The sequence below is a fragment of the Pipra filicauda genome, unplaced genomic scaffold (genome assembly GCF_003945595.2).
Source record: "Pipra filicauda isolate LSUMZ 115617 unplaced genomic scaffold, ASM394559v2 scaffold46_size3722508_pilon, whole genome shotgun sequence".
NCBI lineage: Eukaryota > Metazoa > Chordata > Aves > Passeriformes > Pipridae > Pipra > Pipra filicauda.
In genome coordinates, this window is record NW_024104609.1 from 521,830 (window position 1) to 541,938 (window position 20,109).

A 20,109-nucleotide genomic window follows, 5' to 3' on the forward strand; every position below is an offset into this window, starting at 1 on the left:
AGCACCTGCTGTCCCAGTCTGTCATGGATACCACTAGCAAAGCATGGTACTGTAGTCTGTGACCTAAAGCACATCATTAGAAATATGCATGCAAGATAATAATAACCCCCACAGTGGAGGAGTTACATCTGTTACACATGCAAGCAGACTTGATTTTTTTTTTTTTTTGCAAAATAATACTTTGTTAATTGTGTTTTTGCTCATTTTCTCAGACAAGAACCAGCCTGTGTTTAAGAGAATCTGTATGGAGCATACTTCTTAATGAGGTTTGTTTACCTGCCTGACTATTACGAATAACAACTTTCTGGTGAGTCAGGCACAAAATAGGTACTTTACCCAGAATTGGTTTAAATGTTTTCTAGGACAGATATTCTCTGCAGCTTTTGTTACCTACTGTGGTAAAAGGCTTTTAGGTGTTTCTGTGGCTCAGAGGCTTTGCATTTGCTACAAAAGCTGATATCCTAACAGATTTTGTGCCTTTCTGCCTCTGAGTTCCTTTGTTTGCTTATTGCAATCAGAAGCTTCTTCATTAACACTCCTTGACTTTCTTTAAATATCAGCCAGGATTCTGGGAAATTATTAAATTTGCCTGGATCCAGTATGTCAGCATCCTCCTTATCTTTCTTTGGGTGTTTGGTAGGATTAAGATGTTTTTGTTCCAGAATCAGGTGTTGACCACAATTCCAGTATCATCAGTTCTGCCAGTGTCTCCAGTACTATCCTACAAACAGCACCAGTCCTGAGGAGATGCCTGAGAACACTTTAACGAAATGCAGTTCAAAAGTAGTCACCTGCTTTTATTCTCTATTCACTTTTTACTTTGGAAGATGAGAATTTTGTAAGTATGTTTCAAGTATGCTCTGTTTGTGCTTCCTTTTTAAATACATGTTCATTCATCTAATTTTTCTGGGAACACTGCTTTGGAACTGAAAATTTTAATTTTTTTGACAATTAAGAATTAAAGAAGAGCTTAGTTATTTTTTTTTTGCAACTGGACCACGCTTTAAAAGCCAGTAGGAAGCAATGAGTCTGCTTTTGCATTATCTTAATTTTGCTACACCTCGAAGACTGAAAATAATATGCTAAAAGTAACAATATAAACTGTTTTTACTGTCTTGTGAATTAATTCACTTCTGACTTAGAGTTCTGTCCAGAGCTGTTTGTACATGCATTTATGTACACTATGAAATGAAACAAAATATGAGGACTGTGGAAAAATGTATGGATGAGTTAAGGTCAGAGACACTCCTGTCACAGTACAGCCACAGTTATGTGGCTATACATGCTCAGCAATTTAGTTATTAAATTGGATGATGGATAAATTCAAGGTTGATGTGAGAAACTGGGTTGTGGGTGATAGCGTGTGCAAGGTTTGCACAACCATTTACTATTGGCATTATTACTGTAGCACTAGACCATTAACTGTGAATTGTGAATAGTGAAACAGAGAAGCCTGGTATTTATTGAAAGAAAAGTAACAAAAAATACTACCAGAGAAGCTTTAGAGTTCCAAAGCAAGTGAATGATTACTTTCAGAACTTAAATAGCTTAGAACTGATAAAAAATATAATCACCTGATTGTGATAAACAAAGTCTCGAGTTTCTATAAGTTTTAAATAATAGTTTATTATATGGTAAAAGCAAGCAGCCGGCTGGGTGACAGAAATGGGACCAGTTTCCCAAATCTGCACACACCTACTACAGGGTACATTTAGTATTTATCTTAGCTACTTCATGCATATTAATTATATCATATACATATACATTCTACAGGTTTTTGCTAAGTATTTAATATATGGGTTTTCTTACAGCTAAAGCTAAAAGGGTTATCTCTACAACCAGTCATAATTCATGCATTCTTGGACGAACAGGCGCCTAAAGATTTGAAGTTCTACTCTATTTTATTCTTGGGATAGTAAGGCCTCTTGACCGTTTTAGGCCTCTTGACCTTGTAAGGGTCTGTTTTATTTCTTTATGGGGGTGTAATTAAGTTTTACAATCCGTTTGTTTTATTTTGATATAATCACCCATTTGTTTCACGAATCACAATTATTTGTATATCACATAATGAAGATGATATTTACCAAATATAATCACTTTTTCAGATGACTCAGTTCCCTGAATGAACTTGTTATGTGCCTGCACAAGCATTTGAGTGGGCATAAGCAGGGGGTAGAAATCTCTGGAGAGGCCACAGGACCTCATTTTAAGGGTTTGAATGTTGTACTCTGACAAAACTGGAATGTGTAACAGTCTTCCTCCAGGCTGAACAGAAAGCTGTTCAAGGTAACAACAGGAACATGGAAGAGACTAGTGCCAGCAAACAACAGTATTGGGAGACTTCAGTAATTCCTGTCTCACTGTTATCTCCTATTGTAGCCTTTCACATTAAGTTATGACAAGTGATGCTGCTCAGAGCAACAGTTCAGTGAATGCATGTGAAATAAAAAATGGAGAATAGGTCTGGTTTAGGAAAGACAGATTAAAGTATTGTTATGTTCTCTTTTCCTTTAGAAAGAGAAAACTGGAAAAAAATCCTCTACAGTAATTTAAGTGGAGAACTATATAAGTTAAAAGGACGAAATCAAAAAGAGTTATTTGCTTGCCAGTGGCAAGTAACTGTTTAGTATGACCTGAAACAATCCCTCCATTTCTTTTGAAAGAGGTGTGTTTCATGACTGCAGCTAGTAAGTGAATGCAGGGTGAAAGGAGCCCTAAAGGCAAGTGTGACCACAGCAGGGGAAAAAAACTTGTTTGTGATACCTCTGCTGTGGTAACTTCCTGGATCACTGTTATACTGAAAATAGTTCTTGGTTCATAGTTCTGACTCCTTTCTCAAGCTTGAAGAGACATTCTACTTCTGTAAGTAACCAAGCAATAGAAAAAAGATAAGATTTTTCAGCTGTAGCAATAAACTGAACTACAGGGAAAAAATATACCTGAGGATCTGCTGCAAGTACCATTAAGGGAGGTTGAGGAAGGAAGAGCCTTTCTCAGAAGGCTGTCTGCGAGGACTCTTCCTTTAGCTTTCTCAGCGACCCAAAATAAAATGACAAAAAATATCTGAAACCGGTGCTATCTGCCACAGTGCTACTACACAGATCTTATGTGTACACATATGGCAGAGAACAACCTAAATGCTCTTCACTGAGGAAGGACACAGTGGCTTGCTAGGATTAATCAAAGTTCTGTAAGTGATTCTGTAAGAAGAAAAAGTAAGCATCTGGTTAAAGGTCCTATGCATAAACTGAAGTGGGAATGTGGCTGTTTAAGAGCCATGCTTCAGGAGTCTTTTAAGGCGTGGAGCTGGGATAAAAGAAACGATCCCGGTTCTCGTTAACCGGCCGTTTGCAGGGTCAGGACCCTCCGGTTCTGCTCGCCTGAGGCGAGCGGGACGCGGCCGCGCCGAGCCCTGCGCGCCTGGGGCTGGGGCGGGCTTGGGGGCAGGAGGAGGAGGGGGAGGAAAAGGACGAGAGGGAGGAAGAGGAGGGGGCTGCCGCGGCAGGCGGGCCCGAGGCACCGCGGCGCTGCCCGAGCCGTCCCCGCGGGTGCCGCGCTCGGGGCGGGCGCCGGTGCCGCTCGAGCCCTCGGGCAGCCGGTGCTGGGCGGGGCCGCCTCTGCCAGGCTGCGCCTCTGCCCGGGGATGCTCCGGGAGCGGGGCGGATCGGCTCCTTCCCGGGCTCCTCCCGCTGCCCCGGCGCCTCGGCCACGTCTGAAAGCGGCTCATTGTCTCTGTCGGCAGCTCGGAGCCGCGGCGGTGGCGGCGGGAAGGTACGGGCGGGCTGGTGCGGGTGGGGGTGGCGGCTGTTCGCAGGACTCGTCGTCGCGGTCAGACCGTTTTTTCCGGTGTCAGCGGTGCTTACAGTCAGTCGCACTACGCTTCAGGGGATGTATTCGAGCCGTTCGCACTCTCATTACGTTTCGGGGGATGTATTCGAGCTGTTCGCACTCGCACTACGTTTCGGGGGATGTTTTTGAGCCGTCCGCCCCCGCCCCTGCCCGTGGCGGTGAAGTAGCGGGAGGGAGCACCAGGTGCGGCGGAGCCGGTGTCGCACCGTCTGAGCCGGCCGTTGGTTGAGGTGTAGTCGGTTGTTGACAGAGGTCAAGCTGTCGAAAATTAGACCTTTTTTTGGTTAGGTTTTTTTTCTTCTTCTTTCCTCTCCCCTAGAGAACATGGCTGAGGTGGTTAAGTGGTTTCGTTTGCTAGAGTCAGGTCGTGAAATAAGGTGCGTTAGAGAACATTTCCCGTCGTTCCGGGAAATCCCTTTCAGTTTTTCTGTTGTGTCCAGCCTCTCTTTCCAGATGAAGGTCACACACCGGTCGGAAGAATTTGTCTTTATTTATTAGTCGCAACAGTTGCTTCAGTGGGGCACACAGGGCACACCTCAGCCCATTCGTCCTAGGACGGTTTGAATTTGAGGACATTATTGTGCTGCTGCAGACAGAGTCTCAAGTAAGTGAATAGCATTCAGTCACTGTAGGTGTCTCTTTGTCAATCCAGTTTTGCCATAGTAAAAATTCTTAACAAAAATTGCAGCTAAGCAGACCTCATTTCTTGAACACCAGTAATTCTAGCAGCTGAAAACGCTTTGTGATCTTCAGCTGCGTTGCATGGAGAAACAGGTGGTGTAGGGCTATGCCTCAACACTGCTTTTTGTTCAGGCTGGACAACTTTATCTAACTCCAAAAATTATAAATAAAACCCAAAGGAAACAGAACCTTTTGAAAAAAAGAACTTTAATGGTCATGTAATTAAATCCATGGTACGTTTAATTGAATTATAAACTATTTCAGCCTGATGATTTCCTACAAACATTTGTTCCAACCTCATTTGCCCCTAGATTGTGAAAAGAAGTAAATTTCCAAAACGTAAATTAACAGTATCAGCTGGAATTCTAATATATTGTTATGATTCAGAATTATTACAGTACATTTACTGTACTTTTATTGTTTTAGTTGCAGTTTCACTGTTCTATTAAAAAAATTAAGCAGGCTTTTGAATTTCAATTATTTAGTATTGGCCAGCTATTAGAAAGATTTTTAACTTTTTGAAGTACCAGTAGTTACAGAAGGCACCCTCCAAACGAACTTTTTCTTTCCCCATTCAAAGATCAATCTGCATATTGTTGGCAATACAGTAACCTTTTGCCTTATGAAGGTGTGTGATTTCTAGCTGCAGGAGAACACTAGAAATGGATATTTTGTCAGCTGGGTGATTACAACAAGAATTACTAGTAATATTGTTGTGCATTTTTCTTTGACCAGCTTTGTCACGTTCCTGCATTTCACTTTTTAGAGCAGCAAAGCGTGTTCCTAATAATGAGCCCATAGAAGCAATTCTGGTGGTGATTGCATTGGTGTGATGTCTTATAGGTGAAGTATGCAGTGAGTAAACTTCTCCATGAGGGACAGTAGAACTTCAAGTGATCTTTGCTCTGTTTATAATGCCATGCACAAATATTTTCCTGTTATTTCTACAAAATGCATGATGACATTTACCATTATCATTCTTTTTACAGTCAGTACTGCTGCATCTGGTGAATCGTAAGTACATAGGTGATACTTATATTCATCTTGTATGATTGCTCTGAAAAGTCAGCATGTAGTGTATGACAAGCATACAGGACAATCATTGTTGGCTACCAAAAGGTATTAATTTTTCAGTGGAAAAGACCAATCTGGGAAATTAATTGAGAACATTATATGAAATTGAAGTAATTTCTGTGTAATCTATAAAGACTTTGGTTTAAAAGTGCTGCATAAACTGTTTTAAATTAAAGTGTGCTGGACCTTTTCTTAGACTCAAAATGGCCAAGGAAGACTGACAAAGACAGTTAAAATTCAGTTGCTCAGAAGCCATTGTAGGAGAGCAGGTATTTATAATTCCTCACTCAGATATTTTGCTTTATTCCAGCCAGGGTTTTCAGTCTTCCCAAAGCAGACCTAGGCTTGTTGGTTCTGAGGGAGTCTTTCATCCCAGCCTTTTGTCCCAAGCTCAAAGAGAGAGCATGTTTCTTTACAGCTCTAATGTGAGGCACTCTCTTTCTGTCTTTCTACCATCTTTTTAGTATCCCAGAAAAAAAAAATGAGCAGTGTAAATAGGAGGGTCTTTTTTTTTTTTTAAGCTATAAATCTTATTGTTGATAATTTACTAGGTCTCTCCAGGTTGAATTCTGTGCCGAAAGGAAGTTACTTAGAAACTGTACTCCTTTCAGAGATGACCTGCAAAGATCTCATTACTCAATTCCAACATTACATGACTTACAGGACAAATGAATAAAAGTTCCCGAAAGCAAGACCTAAATAATCATCCATCACACAGTTTCTTTCTCTCTTTTCTGCCATTCTGGGTCTGAAAAGCGCTCTCTTTAGAAAACAAGCCCTGCTACCACTGGCTGTATTTTTACCCTGCTTGGTAAAACTGGATAGCTTTCTGTGTTGTATCTAGTTTCTTGGCAAGCAGTGGCAGATGCTAGTGGCCCTGCAGCTCAGCAGTCTATCAGAGGCAGTTTAAGTCATGAAGAAAATGATTGCTCTTTTGGCCAGTTTGTATAATTTCCTTTGGATGTTATGGAAGAATAGTTATTCTGGGACTGTCCCAGGGTTCATCTAGTCCAGGATCTTGTTTCCATTAGTAGCTGTTAGCAGGCAAGCCCAGTGACAGAGCTTGACTTAGAACTGTCAACTAAGCCATATATGCAGATGCTTTTCAGATCACATTTTGAACATTTGTATTGGCCTGCGAAGAGATGATTGTGCCTCAAGAATTTGTGATGGTTAGACCTCTGATTATTCTGCTGTTTGCCAGAAGTCTCCCTGAAGAAACAGTATCACAAAAGAAATATTACTGCGACTATCACAGAAAAGGAATAATAGTGTAACTTTTATTAAAATAATTTATGCTTAGCAGTATTCATTATTTACAAAAGCATGTATTGTGGTGCCACCAAGTATTGCAATACTTCATGCGTGAGAGGTGTTGGAGTGCTCTGTGCTGCAAATTGCTGTCTGTCACAGTCTGTTTTTCTGCCTGTTGTAGCTCCCTTGCCACTTAGGGACAGAATGATTGCGTGAGTCTATGAGGAGGTGCCTGCTAGAGTTTTGTCACTGAGGTGGCAGCTGGAGTGGCAGTAAGGACGTCTGGCCCCTCTGCTGCCCTTTCCCCCGTGCCTGTGGTCAGCAGGCCTGCTCTGGTCAGGCAGGTGCAGCCAAGGAAGCACCACTGTGGAGCAAAGAAGGAAGAAAGGAGGCAGAACGAGCCCCTCTTTGGCTCTCCTGAGAGGAGCTTGGGATGGACAGGTGGTGCCGCTGAGCTTTTGGCAAAGGAGGAGGGCACTGGCAGAAGGAGAGGTGAGGCAATGCAGAGCAAGTCACAGACTAGTGTTTCACCTAGTAACCAATGCAGTTTTGGCATATTGCCTTTCTGTGCTGAAAGAGCTGGCCTAACAGCACCCTCTGGTGAGTCCTGAGAGGTTCTTCTTCCATTACTTACTTTTCATCAGTGTAATAGTTTGTTGAACTCTTTTATACTTCTGCTGCCACAGCATTTTGAGGCGGAGTTTCATATTTTTAAGATGCAGCATACAAAAAGGTTTTGTAATGAGAGATCATTAATTCAATTCCCCCAATTTTTCTGTTTTGAGCAGTCATGAGAGTGTGTTTTTGCAGTTGTTCTTTCCAGGCCAGTTGTGATTTCCCTGTCTAGGGAGCCTCTTTTCTAGGCTGAGGAGCAACAGTCACTTCAGTATTCCTTTTACAGAAGTCATTGACTGTCCTTGTGCTTGATCTTCACTCCTTACTGTATTCAACTGTATTGTCTTGAAGAATTCTTGTGGGCAGATCAGAACTAAGAACTTAATGCATTTTATTATGTCAAATGAGTGTGTATATTTATTTGCTAGTCTGCATGGTTTCAAGAGTCCAGAGTGTGTTGGTATGTCTCTCTCACTGTAACAAGAAACAAATTGTGTAAATACAGCTAGATAACAAATATGGAGATGATCTGCGTACATGAGGACTCATACTTTCCTAATACCTTGCCTGCTAACTTATACTGATTGCCTACAAGTGGAATCTGCACAACTGAGGGCACAAAGGGGCAGGTGCCAAAAACCTCTCATTAAAAGCTGTGAGGAATGCATGTGGCTTGAACTTTGACTTCAAAGTAAAACAGTTCCACTTGGGGTTGACATGTCTAAAATTTTCTAGGAGTTATATGTCATTTCTATATGTCTGGTCATTTCTAACTCCCAAATGGGTAATTCCCTTAAGTGCAAACTTGGGGTATTCAGTCTTGGGGTATATGCGCTCCAGACCAAAGACACATGTCAGCTGCTTTTTCGTTTTATCCTATGTGGCCAGATGTGGCTTCAGGTTGTGAGTTTTCACCCATCTTCTGCAGTTTGAAAAACAGAGGGTTGTGCACAAGCATCAACTGGTGTAGCAGCCTACTGCCACTGCAGGGTACAGCACTCACATTAGAAAAGAAGATGATTTTTATTTCAGCAGCCAGTTACTGATGTTCCCATCTACTCCTTTTAGGGGATAGAAGTCCTTGTAGTGTCAAACTGAACTTTTGGAGTTCAGTGGAGTCATTCAGAAGGATTTTTTTTTTTTATCCCTCGGCAGTATTTACCAGTATTCAAGTTGAGGGCTTTGTGTACTTTGTAGATTTTTTTTTTTTTAAATCCAAGAATTGACCTGCATCAACCCCAGGTTTTCTTCAACATCAAACATTTACTTATTTGCTTATTTGTGCAGTGATCTTGCTGTCACACATTACTTCCTTTCAGTTTCTAACAGCTGTCACCTGCAGATGAATATCTCCAAGTGCAACTGGTTAAGGAAGCAGTTAGTGCCTATTTGAAGGAAGGTTTTACTAATGCAAGAGTTTGTACCGTGTAAGTTTTATTGTTATTGTGCCACAGGAGCGATGGTTCACCAGCATTTCCCTTGTCTTTTTCAGCTTTTCTTATTGCTCTTCCTCGGTGAGAATGGCAAGGATTCGGATTCCTAGCACAGTCGTTATACTTTTTGTTACAGTTCAGACTGGATTCTTACTCTTCATGTTTGCCCGGTACAGTAGTTTCATGCCTCAGGCGGGGGAGAAACCATCACAAGTCCACATCCTCATTCTCTCCTCCTGGCGGTCGGGATCCTCTTTTGTCGGGCAGCTTTTCAGCCAGCACCCCAGCGTCTTCTACCTGATGGAGCCCGCGTGGCACGTGTGGGTTACGATGTCTCAGAACAGTGCCAAAGTCTTACACATGGCAGTGCGGGACTTAGTCAGGTCGGTCTTCCTGTGTGACATGTCTGTGTTTGATGCTTACATGCCTTGGAAAAGAAACTTATCCGATCTTTTCCAGTGGGCAGCGAGTCGGGCTCTGTGCTCAGCTCCTGCTTGTGACTCTTTTCAACGCACTGACATTACCAGCGAAATGGCCTGCAAGACTCTTTGTGGACGGTATCCGTTCAGCAAGGTGGAGGAAGCCTGTAAAACTTACAGCCATGTTGTCATCAAGGAAGTTCGATTCTTTGACTTGAAGGTCCTCTACCCTCTTCTCACTGACCCATCCCTGAATCTCAAAATTATTCACCTGGTCCGTGACCCCAGGGCAGTCGTTAAGTCACGGGAACAATCAGTGAAAGCTTTAGCCCGTGACAATGGAATTGTCTTGAGTACCAATGGCACTAAAGTGGAAGACAGCAAATACAAAGTAATGCAAGAGGTTTGTAGAAGTCATGTTCAGATTTATGAAACGGCTACTCTAAAACCACCTAATTTCCTTAAAAATCGCTATTTAATGATCCGTTTTGAAGATCTGGTAAGAGATCCATTATCAGAAATCTCAGAAATGTACAAATTTGCAGATCTTAATTTGACCCCCAGGCTCAAAAGCTGGATCTATAACATCACACATGGACAGGGACCAGGAAAAAAAAAAGAAGCGTTCAAAATCACGTCTCGAGATGCAGTTAGTGTTTCACAGGCCTGGAGAAACGTTCTTCCCTTTCAGAAAGTTAAGAAAGTACAGGAAGTTTGCAAAGGTGCTATAAACATGCTTGGCTATCAGCTGGTGGATTCCGAAAAAGAACAAAGAGATCTGACATTGGATTTAGTGTTGCCAAGACGACAAAATCAATTCAGTTGGTTATCATTTAATCCAAAGCACTGAAACATTATTTTTGAGAGATGGGGGGGGGTGGGGCAGGGTAGATGTTTGACTGTTTCTCTACTGCTCAGCGTATAGTAATTGGAAAATCCTTGGCTGATGACTTTAAGTGTCTTTCTGTCTACTATTTTTCCGTTAATGGAAGGAGTATTTTTTTCCTGAGTTTCTTACACCTCAAAAACAAAAAAAGGCAAGATAATTGTCAGATTGCAAATATACAACTGAGCTGTGCTGCTCACAGCATTGTTTTAAAGTACTATAATTTAAGTACTTTCTGTTAAAAGGTGAATTTTCAAAGATGTCTTTATTGATAATAGTTCACTTCTGTTTTCATGTTTTATATATTTAAGAATCACAGTTCTTTATTTGTATAAATGGAATGAAGTAGATACTAAATTCCTTCATTTGACTTTCTTCTTTCCTTTAAAGTTGTTGTGCACTTGTGTATTTTTTTTAGACTTCTTTAGATGTTTTAAATTTTTAACATAAAAGTTTTCCAAAAGCTGGGGCAACCGCAGTAGTTCTGTTGTAAAGGGCTTAAACGGGAACTTAATTTATTGACAGATTTCATAGTGGTTTCCTTGGAGTGGCAACGTTTACAATCAGGTACTTGAATGGGATGTCGGCGTGGAGTGCAAAAAGCAAAAATACATGAAGAAGCTTGGAGCGGAATCACAGCTGGTTAATGGCGTCCCTGTCGCGTTCTGTGACACAGAGCAGGTGCAACACGCTTGCTCCTGCAGCGCAGTTACCCTCTGTGTTCAGGACGACACGACGCTGTCAGCGAAGGTGACGGAGTTGGCCGGGAAACGCTCGGACGGGATCGCTCAGTCCCGGCGGGGGCTCCGGGCACGGCGGGGGGCAGAGAGCGCGTGCGCAGTGGCTCCCGAGCGTCTCCGGGACTGCGCTGAGAGTCGCGCATGCGCAGTTCGCGGGGGGCAGTGCCGTGTTTGGGCGGCCTCTGCCGCCCCCCGGTGACCGGCCCTCGGCACGGCTGGTGCGGACCCGCCGCTCCGGCACGGCGGGGCTGCCTCCCCTGAGGGAGCGCAAAGCGCGGAACTGCGGCCCGGCTGCCACTCTGCTTTCGGGCGCCGGCCCTGGAGCCCGGGGGGCAGTGGGCGGTGAGCCAGGGGAGGAGCGGGGCGGGAAATGGGAAAGGGATGCCTTTCCTGGCGGATCCCCGCGCGTGGCTCTGCCCCTTTAGCGCGTCTGCACCGCTTCGCGTGTGGCCCGTGAGAGTGAGGAGGGGCCAGGGCAGCCCCGGGTGTGGCCGTGAGGGTGAGGAGGGGCGGGCCCTGCTGGGGCAGCTCTCGGCAGTCACCCCGGTGCACCTTTCGCGGGGAGAGGCCGAGGGGGTGGTCCCAGGGCATCTCTCAAGGAACGACACTGGGGGAGCACCTGAATGTGCCTGAAGATGGAGCTTTGCTCGAGGAAGGTGCCGAGGGACGAGCCCTGTACCGAGGGGCAGCGGAGGAGAGGGGAGCAGCACCGGAGCAGGTTGGGCAGTGTGGGCACTGTTAGTTAAATGCTGATAAGGATGCTTGCTTTGATTGCACGTGTACATCAGAGTTCTCCCTTGGTTATAAAAGCAAGAAGTCTCTCTACTGCCTGTACCAAATGCACTCTTTTATTTAATTCACATGTAAAAAGCCTACACACAGACACACACAGGTAAATCTTTCCATTCCAAGACGTGCAGACTTTTGGTCTTGAAAATGGAAACATAATGCAGTTTTGTTCCCAGCTGGCCACAATTGCTCCTAATCTAAAACAGGTCACTGTTCCAAAGGAGAATCTGCACAGGCCCCAATTCTAATTTCTGGTTTTATTTATTGGTCTCTTGGGGTTAGTGAGATAAAGTGAATGGAAGGCAACAAGCAAGAACTAGCTGAGGCTTCTTTGCTTATAACTGGGCACAGCAGAAAAATCATGATCTTGATATTCCTGTTTCCACCTTTCCCTCTAGCGTTGTGCTCAGAATGTTTTTCCTAAATTTTGCAGTTAATCAGGCATGATCACGGGAAGCCATGACATGCAGAGGAATTCCATTAAGCTGAGTTAGACTATCCTCAGTCAGTAACAACTTGAAATAAATAAGTACCCTTTCATATGAGAAGATGACTGTATGCTTCTGGAATAGAAATCCAACTTAACTCTGGACTTTTTTAGGAAGGAAGATCAGTAACTTATTCCAGAGTATACTATTAATTCTGGTGTGTGACTTTTTTTCCCAAGGCAATATTAAAGATCCTGATCTCAGGAGGTGGAAAATCCTGAACAGGAGTGATGATTCCTATACCACAATATCCCTTATATTCAGCAGCCATATCTGAACTAGTTGCTATCCAGGTGAACTGCCATTTGGATGAAGAAAATTGCTGGGATCTAGATGTGAATGAACTTTGCTGTGCCTTGAATGAAGCCAAGGTGTATTGCAACCCAAAAGTCCTCTGCATCATCAACCCCAGAAATCCCACGGGTCTGGGAATTTTGTTTAATGGATTGATTTTAAGACCAATTTTTTTTTTCTTTTTCATTCATTTGACATTGCAGGCAAATCCTAAATACACATCAAATATGTAAAGCTGAATTTTAGAGTCAATGCTCTAAGTAGGACAGTATGTCATATTTTCAGAAATATTTTTTCAGTTTTGTGGGACTCCAGAGAGTGGGGAGCAGGTTCACTTCACTGGATCCCATTTGAAGCCACTGCTTCCACTGAACTTCTGCAGACTTGTGGAATGACTTTCAGTCACCTTTGGTCTTTATGAAAGATCTTGCTTCTGGCATGGCCTGTAGCCTTTTGCTTCTCAGAGGCAATGACTGTGAATACTCTCTGAACTCCATGGCAACCACTGCCTCCCTCAGAATTTAGGTTTTTGAGTAGTTGAGGTTGATCAGTGAGAAACTAGATCCCATTGACCTATCATGCATGTGAGCATTTAAAATTATAAGTTATACACAGAGTACTCTTAATAAGTCATTGATTGATTACTTTATATCACATTTCCTTTGCTTGAGATGGACTAAGTTACCTTGAACCATCATTCCTCCAAAAATGCTCCCTAATTTCATACTTGGTGAACTGAATTCTTAAGTTCAATAGCACTTTTCTGAGAAAGAGGGGTATCTTGTTGAAAAGCTGGAAGTCTTACTAGGTCTGGGTGAAAAGATATATATCTAGATATATATGCTCCACTAACTTTCTTCTTGCTTTAAAAATCAAACTATAGGACAGGTGCAAAACAGAAAGTGCACTGAAGATGTGATACACTTTGCCTGTGAAGAGAAACTTGTTCTTCTGGCTGATGAGGTAACGGAATATTCTGTTCTCTCAAAAGCACAGCTGAGAGTACTCATATGAAGTGTAATTTTGTTCCATGTGTGGTACAGGGAACAGATTCTCTGTTATATTAAGACATGAACAAACATTCAAGATTCTTAGTATCAAAGGATCAATATAACAGGTGGCTTGATCTGGATTTGAACTAGAGAGAAACTGTAGGGAACACAAGGAAGAACTTTGTTGGAACTGACCTAAAAACCTATGTGAAGCTGAGACCACTTCAAATGAAAGAAACAGAAGGAAAATCAATTTAAATGTGCAAGTAAAGGTTAAATTGTGTACAAAGAAGCTCACTGTTCTTCCAAAGGCTGAACCTTTAACTATGGTCACAGGATATAAAGTATATCATGACAGTAACTGTTACTTAACAAAGAACCTTGTGTCTTCTAACAGCTCTTAAGTTTTGAGTGTTACCACTGTTTCTTCAGTTCAGATCTGGCTCTCTAAAAAGCCATGTTTTATCCTTAGTTTGGAGAACAGAGCACATTAATGTCTTCTGACTGTTCAGGTTTACCAGGACAATGTGTACTCTGAAAGATGCCAGTTCCATTCTTTCAAAAAGATTCTGTATGAGGTGGGACCTGAGTACTAAAACAATGTTGAGCTGGCCTCTTTTCACTCCACCTCTAAGGGAGTCATGGGCAGGTAAGTCTGATTTAGTTTTTTTTATTTCATCTTCCTCATTAATCTGGTTGAACAGCCCTTTCATGTTACTGACCTGAAAGTAATCCACCGTCTTCTATGAATTTTAACTAAAAACTATCAAGAAAAGGAAAAAAAGCATTTAAAGCATAGGATAATGGATAAACTCTGTGGTTTTCATAGTACTAAATAATAAGCACATTTATTTCAGACACCTAATGCCTCAGTTCCACAGAGGTGAAATCCTACAGTTGCAGTCTGGACCTGTGATAATGGAATATTGGTCTCCAACATTCAGATGAACAGCTCAATAATTGCTGGGATATCTAATGCTGTAAATGTTTGGGTTTGGTTGTTTTGGGGAGGAAGAGATGGAAGAAAAAGAATTTTCTGATGAAATATATGCTACTGCAGCCATGTGCTCCTGTTCTGAAGATTAAACAATCCATGTTAACTCACCTGACAGGGAAGCTGCATGTACACCTTTGTCTCTGTATGGGATACTAGGACTTAGTGACATCCCATGTAGTTCCATCTTAAACCATTATCAATGTAAGAGCTGTTTCAACAACCTGCATGTTACATATTGTAAGATTCTCATTAATTGTCTTTCCTATTCTGCAGTCACTTTCATTGCTTTCCCAGTATTTATACACTCAAGGTTGACCAATCTTTTCCCTTCACTTTGTCACAGATGTGGCTACAGAGGACATTAAATGGAGGACATTTACTTGCACCCAAAAATTAAAGGACAGCTTGTTAAGCTGCTTTCTGTTTGCCTTTATCCCCAAGTCTCAGGACAAGCAGCAATGGATATTGTAGTGAATCCTCCAATACCTGGAGAAGAATCTTATGCACAGTTCATAAAGGTCAGCAATAACATGCTTGTTCTTTTGTGCATTTCCTGAACCTATCCTAAGTATTGGGAACTCAAAATATTCACAGAGACAAGTCCTCTTTCATTTCTCCTCAGACAATGCTGTAATAACACAAATTTACAGAACTATGCAGTGTATTTAAAATTAATTCAATATGACTACATTTAAAAATATTAAGGAGCCATTATCAAATCAATTTTCTTGCCAGTAAAATCAACTTTTCTCCTGTGATTAATATGACAAAAGGATTACTAAATAAGATCTGCTCTTACTAAGATCTAAAGAGGAATATAAGTTCAAATACAGTTATAAAATCAGCCATGTTCTTAGGTATCCAGTGGCTCTGCACACTGAGCAATGTGGTAATCTGTGTTAAAGTATACACATAGTTTCTCACTGGTAAAAAGAAAACTGAGTCTGGCTTAGGAAACTACATTATCGAGTCAGATCAAAAATTCAGCCAATGTGGTCTCTAAAAACAGCCAAGAGTGGATGCTCAGAAGGAAGAATGTAAGAAGGCACACAGATAGAGACTTCTACATGTTATTGTCTGTCTGCAACACTTTATAGTTGTATCCTGCTAATGCCTTTTTGCATTGCTGCCTTTAAGAGCAGAACTTGAATTTGGAACATTGTTTGCTCTAATAACAAAGCCCTAAAAGTGTTTAATCCAGGGAAGCATCATAGTTTCCTCTGGAGTTTTTATTACCACTTCAAATGTGTCTAACTGAAGACCTTCCTTTTAAACAGGAGAAGGAGTCTGTTTTGAACAGTCTTGCCAAGAAAGCCAAACTAACAAAAGACATGTTTAACAAGATACTAGGCATTCACTGCAATCCTCTTCAAGGAGCTATGTATGCTGTCCCACAGATCTTTATTCCTTCCAAAGCCATTGAGGAAGCAAAGGTCAGTCAGTTACTTTTACCTCAATTAATTTTAACCTTCACTGGCCTGTGCCTGCCACTTCTAATGATGTTTTTATTCCAGAGACAAAGTAAGCTCGGGTAGTTACAAAAGCAGTACTTCATAGACTATGTATGATCTTAAATATAACATGACCTTTATTTTAAGAGAGGAAAACAAAGCAGAGCATTTCATCACAAAGGTGAGGCTTTCAGGGTGAGAGTGTTCCCAAGGACATTGGTGTTTAAGTCATACAAGTAGCTGGACCTGTGCAATTCCAGATTGCTGCCCCTGCCTGGGTTAGGGAGGCAGTGGATTGGGAATGGCAGTGTGCTACCGAGCCTGCAAAAGAAGCCCCACTCAGCAAGTCTGGGAAAGAGGGAGGGAGGTTTCCTTACAAATTTTACCTTTTTGCATTTGGGTTAGTAACGTCTATTACTAAATAACAAATCTTTCTATTCCTAACTAGAGCTTTGATACCTGATATGTAATACTAATTTTTTAAAGGGAATTTTATCAGCACAGCTGAGAACAAAAATAGGGCTGTTTTTCAGTTGCTTATTTGATTAGATTTATAACTTGCATGTATTTAAGGACTTTCCTGGGGACTTCCTAATCAGCAGATAATTCAGGAGGGAAAAATAGTAACTGCCAACAGAACTGGAACACACAGTTCTCAAATTAATTTAATCTTATCAAATGTCAGTGCCTTAGGTTTTTCTAAGTACAATTTTGAGACTTTTGACAAAAAGTTATAAGCAAGTCAAGAAGAATAACAACATTACCTAAACCCTTTCTTTTGAAGTGAGTGTTTTGTGTGGGTTCTTCAGCCCTGTTCCTCCATGAAGTACTGTTATTTAATTCACAGTGTGAACTTGTGAACTGTCTCATTAGCAACTGTTCCTCACCTTCCTTAGTAAATAGAATAAGGAACTAATAAGGTAAGATAAGGTTTCAGGGGAAAAAAAAAGAATAATGAAATTCTATATATTTGGGAATATTTTCACTTCAATAATTCCAAAGCATCCATTTCCTTAGGCTCATGAAGTGGCACCTAGTATGTTGTATTGCATGAAACTTCTGGAAGAGACTGGAATATGTGTTGTACCTGGAAGTGGATTTGGCCAAAGAGAAGGAACCCACCATTTCAGGTACAGTTTCTGTTTGTTTGAAATCAAATTAACAGTAATAAGCAAAGTACCATCCAAATACTTTCTCTTCTGATTAAATACAAGGATTTTTATTTCAGTGTACATTGTCTCACTTTAAACAGGACAGTTTCTGTGATCTGATCTAGGCCAAAGACCTCATCTGCTAGATGAGCTATTCAGGTTTTTGTGGTGTTTTCATAGCTTGGTGACATAATTTTATTCTATTTTTATACACTGGTATTTGAAATGCCTTCTCCAGGAATACAAACAATAATAATAGCTTAGACTTTAATCTTAAAATTGACTATAGAATTACAAAAATTGCCCTGCATTCTTTGGGAGGAGGGGGGATTAAACAGTGTTTCCATATGGAGAAACTGCATTAGAAGTGCAGTATTTTCCCTATAGAACTGCTCCTTAAAAACACTGAATAACTTTTCACTTTGCCAAAACAAGATGTTGAGCTAAATAATGCGATACCAAAACTGTGAACATAAACTCAGTTGCTTTTGCTTCCAATAAGCAGGACTTTGCTCCAGCCAAGCCACTGATAGCTGGAATTTATCATGGAATTTAGTCTTCAGTCTGAAACAATATAACAGAAGGTATCTTTAGCCTTGGTAGTTCTGCAACACAGCCAGCTGGGTGAGATATCTGGGTACATACAGCTCCAGGAAAAGCCAGTGAGTCCATTCCTGCACCAGTGTGGGAAAAACACTCTGTTCTGTAGGTCTTGCACACAATCTGGGATTTTCATATCATGCAGGAGAAGGAAAAAAGAGACTAAAAACTGCAGAGTGGGATGTTGCATTGTTTTAATGCATCTGAATTCAGTTTTCAGTTAAAGAAGGAATGTGCATTTACTGATAACTGCCCACTCCTAAAGCTTGAAAAGCTGGGTATAATTTGGCATAACTGCCCAACTATGGAAACCAAGTTGCTGTTGTTTCTTGCTGATGACCTTCTTACCACTCAATAGAAAATAACAATTCTTTAATTCCTATGAACTAACCAATTGAAACAAATTGCTCTAGTTTAATAGTATAGTTCAATTAAAGTATAAATGCATGAAATAAGAGAATCACATCAAAACAAGTATTAACCTTAACATGTTACTTGATGTGCCCTGAGATTAATCAAGGTCTGGGCAAAGATCACAGTTTAGTTTGTTCTGCAGATAATGTGGATTGTTTTTTTTCTTTCTTTAAATATTTTTCAGAATGACCATTCTTCCTCCAGTAGAGAAACTGAAGATCCTACTGGAGAAAGTGAAAGACTTCTACATAAAATTTCTTGAAAAACATGAAACTACTGTGGCTTTTTACCCCTCATCCCCTCCCTTTCGAAGCAAATGAAGGCAATGAACAAAGATGTGCTGAGAATGTGCTGTTCATCTAATTTAACTAAATTCAAAACAGATAGAACCAGTCTCAGATACTGCTACAACTTATTGGACTATTAAAAGTTAATGTCTCGTATAGAAGACATTTTTTTAAGGGGAAGGGGAAGAATGTGAAGAAAGTGGTGAGAAGAAAGACTTAATAAATGTATTTGTGCCTTGATTGGAAGTTACATTGTGGACTTTTGACTCAATAGATTGGGAAAGGGAATTGCTCATTAAAATTATTACTGTTATGTGGAGGTTTTTTACTAAACGGAAATACCAAGATAAATTGTTTAGCTAGGGATATGTTTCCCATCCTAAAATTCTACTAAACAAAAATTCAAGCCCCTACATTATAGGTATTGTTTGGTTTAATTTTTATTGTTGTTAAGTGTGAAGTCTTCAAATCTGATTAAGGATGTAGATACATCGTGCTTATTTAAAATAATCTTTGGCACATGTGTGCAGATACCTCTGAAATTCTGCTAGAAAGAAATCCTGCCATCACAGCATAATCAGAATGGAATATACAGTTTTGACCAGAGGAGTGAATACGATGCCTGCTTGAACCCTGTTTTTATGAAACTGAAACATAATGAGGAATATAATCATCTTCTTCATGTGCTGTTCAGCACAAAATCCCAGCACAAGAGCGCTGAACATTTCCTCTCATAACAACTCCACGAGCCTCCTGTTAACTCACTTCTTTTATACACATGGAACATAGTAAGGTACTGTTTCAAAGCAGATGAGAGCACAGTCAGTCCTTTCAGGTGGGCTGAAACATAACACACTTCCAGAACCGCTCTGTCTATGGAGAACATTTGTTTGGAACCACATGACGGAGACCCGCGGTGTGGCCAAAATCCAGCTTGAACTGGCAAAGGCTAACACATGTTGTTACCAGGGGAAATGCTGGGGGGGAATTCTAATGAAGAAAAAGGTCTTTAAAGGAAAATGTCTTGCACCAAGCATAAAGAGAATGATAGTACAGCTGACACTTAAGTCTTCCACAGTCATGCCACTGGCTGAATGACCCTGAGTGCTTATTAAAGCCTGGCTCAGCAAGGTTGATATCTAGGAGTACAGCTGTATGACTCCACTAATCTATGCCAGTTTCCCTGCAAAACAAAGGACAGCTTCTGTTTCTCTAGAGCTGGAAGCTGGACACCTCCTGCTAGCTCTGATAAAGGCTGAAGGAACAGACCTTCCAGTATTCAGATGTGAAAGCATTAGCATGTCAGGCTTTGCCTCAGCATTTACAGAGTTTATTCATTAAGAATAAAGAATAACATTTAATCCAGTCATTAATTTTAAGTTATCATTTAGAAGTAAACTCATTTTCTTGTCTATTAGCACTTTGTTAGGCTGCCTCTGTAGCTGGTTCAACATCCTCTGCTGGTCCAAGTTACTAAAGCCGAGGGCTACAGAATCACCATATGGATAAACCTGTGCCAATTTATTATGTGTGGAAGACGAGATACTGCCAATAACTGTCCTTGCAAGAGCAGCTACCAGTATGACACAGTGTTAGCAGTGGGTGTACTTCTCACAGTTCCTTACTGAAGTCTGTGAGAAGAATTTAGTCCCTGTCAATCACCTGCCAGTGGTCCCAGGTTCATGGGTGGAAATG

General features: G+C 41.2%; 2 protein-coding genes and 1 pseudogene across 12 annotated transcripts in view; all 3 read left to right on the forward strand.

The window, feature by feature from the left end:
• The window catches only part of TMEM231 (transmembrane protein 231), a 5,611-nt gene extending 3,501 nt beyond the window's left edge, over positions 1 to 2,110 (forward strand). For 3 of the 4 annotated variants that reach the window (XM_039386159.1, XM_039386158.1, XM_027732902.2), the window contains one exon: positions 554 to 2,109. In XM_039386159.1, coding sequence (XP_039242093.1) covers positions 554 to 743 — 190 coding nt within the window. In that variant the 3' untranslated portion in view covers positions 744 to 2,109. Of the gene's footprint in view, positions 1 to 553 lie in introns of all 4 variants that reach the window. The other variant, XR_005565391.1, reaches the window with a different exon arrangement.
• On the forward strand, positions 777 to 18,664 carry LOC113994165 (carbohydrate sulfotransferase 6-like). 8 transcript variants are annotated; one of them, XM_039386151.1, is made up of 8 exons: positions 3,683 to 3,771; positions 4,290 to 5,544; positions 8,966 to 13,485; positions 14,027 to 14,163; positions 14,855 to 15,029; positions 15,789 to 15,944; positions 16,980 to 17,092; positions 18,312 to 18,664. In XM_039386151.1, exons 2-3 carry the CDS (start codon positions 5,402 to 5,404, stop codon positions 10,173 to 10,175), a joined length of 1,353 nt encoding a protein of 450 aa, XP_039242085.1. In that variant the 5' UTR covers positions 3,683 to 3,771; positions 4,290 to 5,401; the 3' UTR covers positions 10,176 to 13,485; positions 14,027 to 14,163; positions 14,855 to 15,029; positions 15,789 to 15,944; positions 16,980 to 17,092; positions 18,312 to 18,664. The 8 variants fall into 8 exon arrangements, with proteins under 8 accessions (XP_039242089.1, XP_039242088.1, XP_039242085.1 ...); XM_039386153.1 differs by lacking the exon at positions 3,683 to 3,771 and having other exon boundaries at positions 3,796 to 5,544; positions 8,966 to 11,669; positions 13,406 to 13,485; XM_039386152.1 differs by lacking the exon at positions 3,683 to 3,771 and having other exon boundaries at positions 3,796 to 5,544; positions 8,966 to 11,293; positions 13,406 to 13,485.
• On the forward strand, positions 10,858 to 18,664 carry LOC113993775 (annotated as a pseudogene).
• Positions 18,665 to 20,109: the final 1,445 nt, after the last annotated feature.

Excerpts from the sequence above, each read along its gene's own strand:
- LOC113994165 (XM_039386151.1), top strand. The coding sequence starts at position 5,402 with ATGAGGGACAGTAGAACTTCAAGTGATCTTTGCTCTGTTTATAATGCC. Across the intron at positions 5,545-8,965 it reads ACTGCTGCATCTGGTGAATC|CTTTTCTTATTGCTCTTCCT; the intron begins GTAAGTACATAG and ends TGTCTTTTTCAG.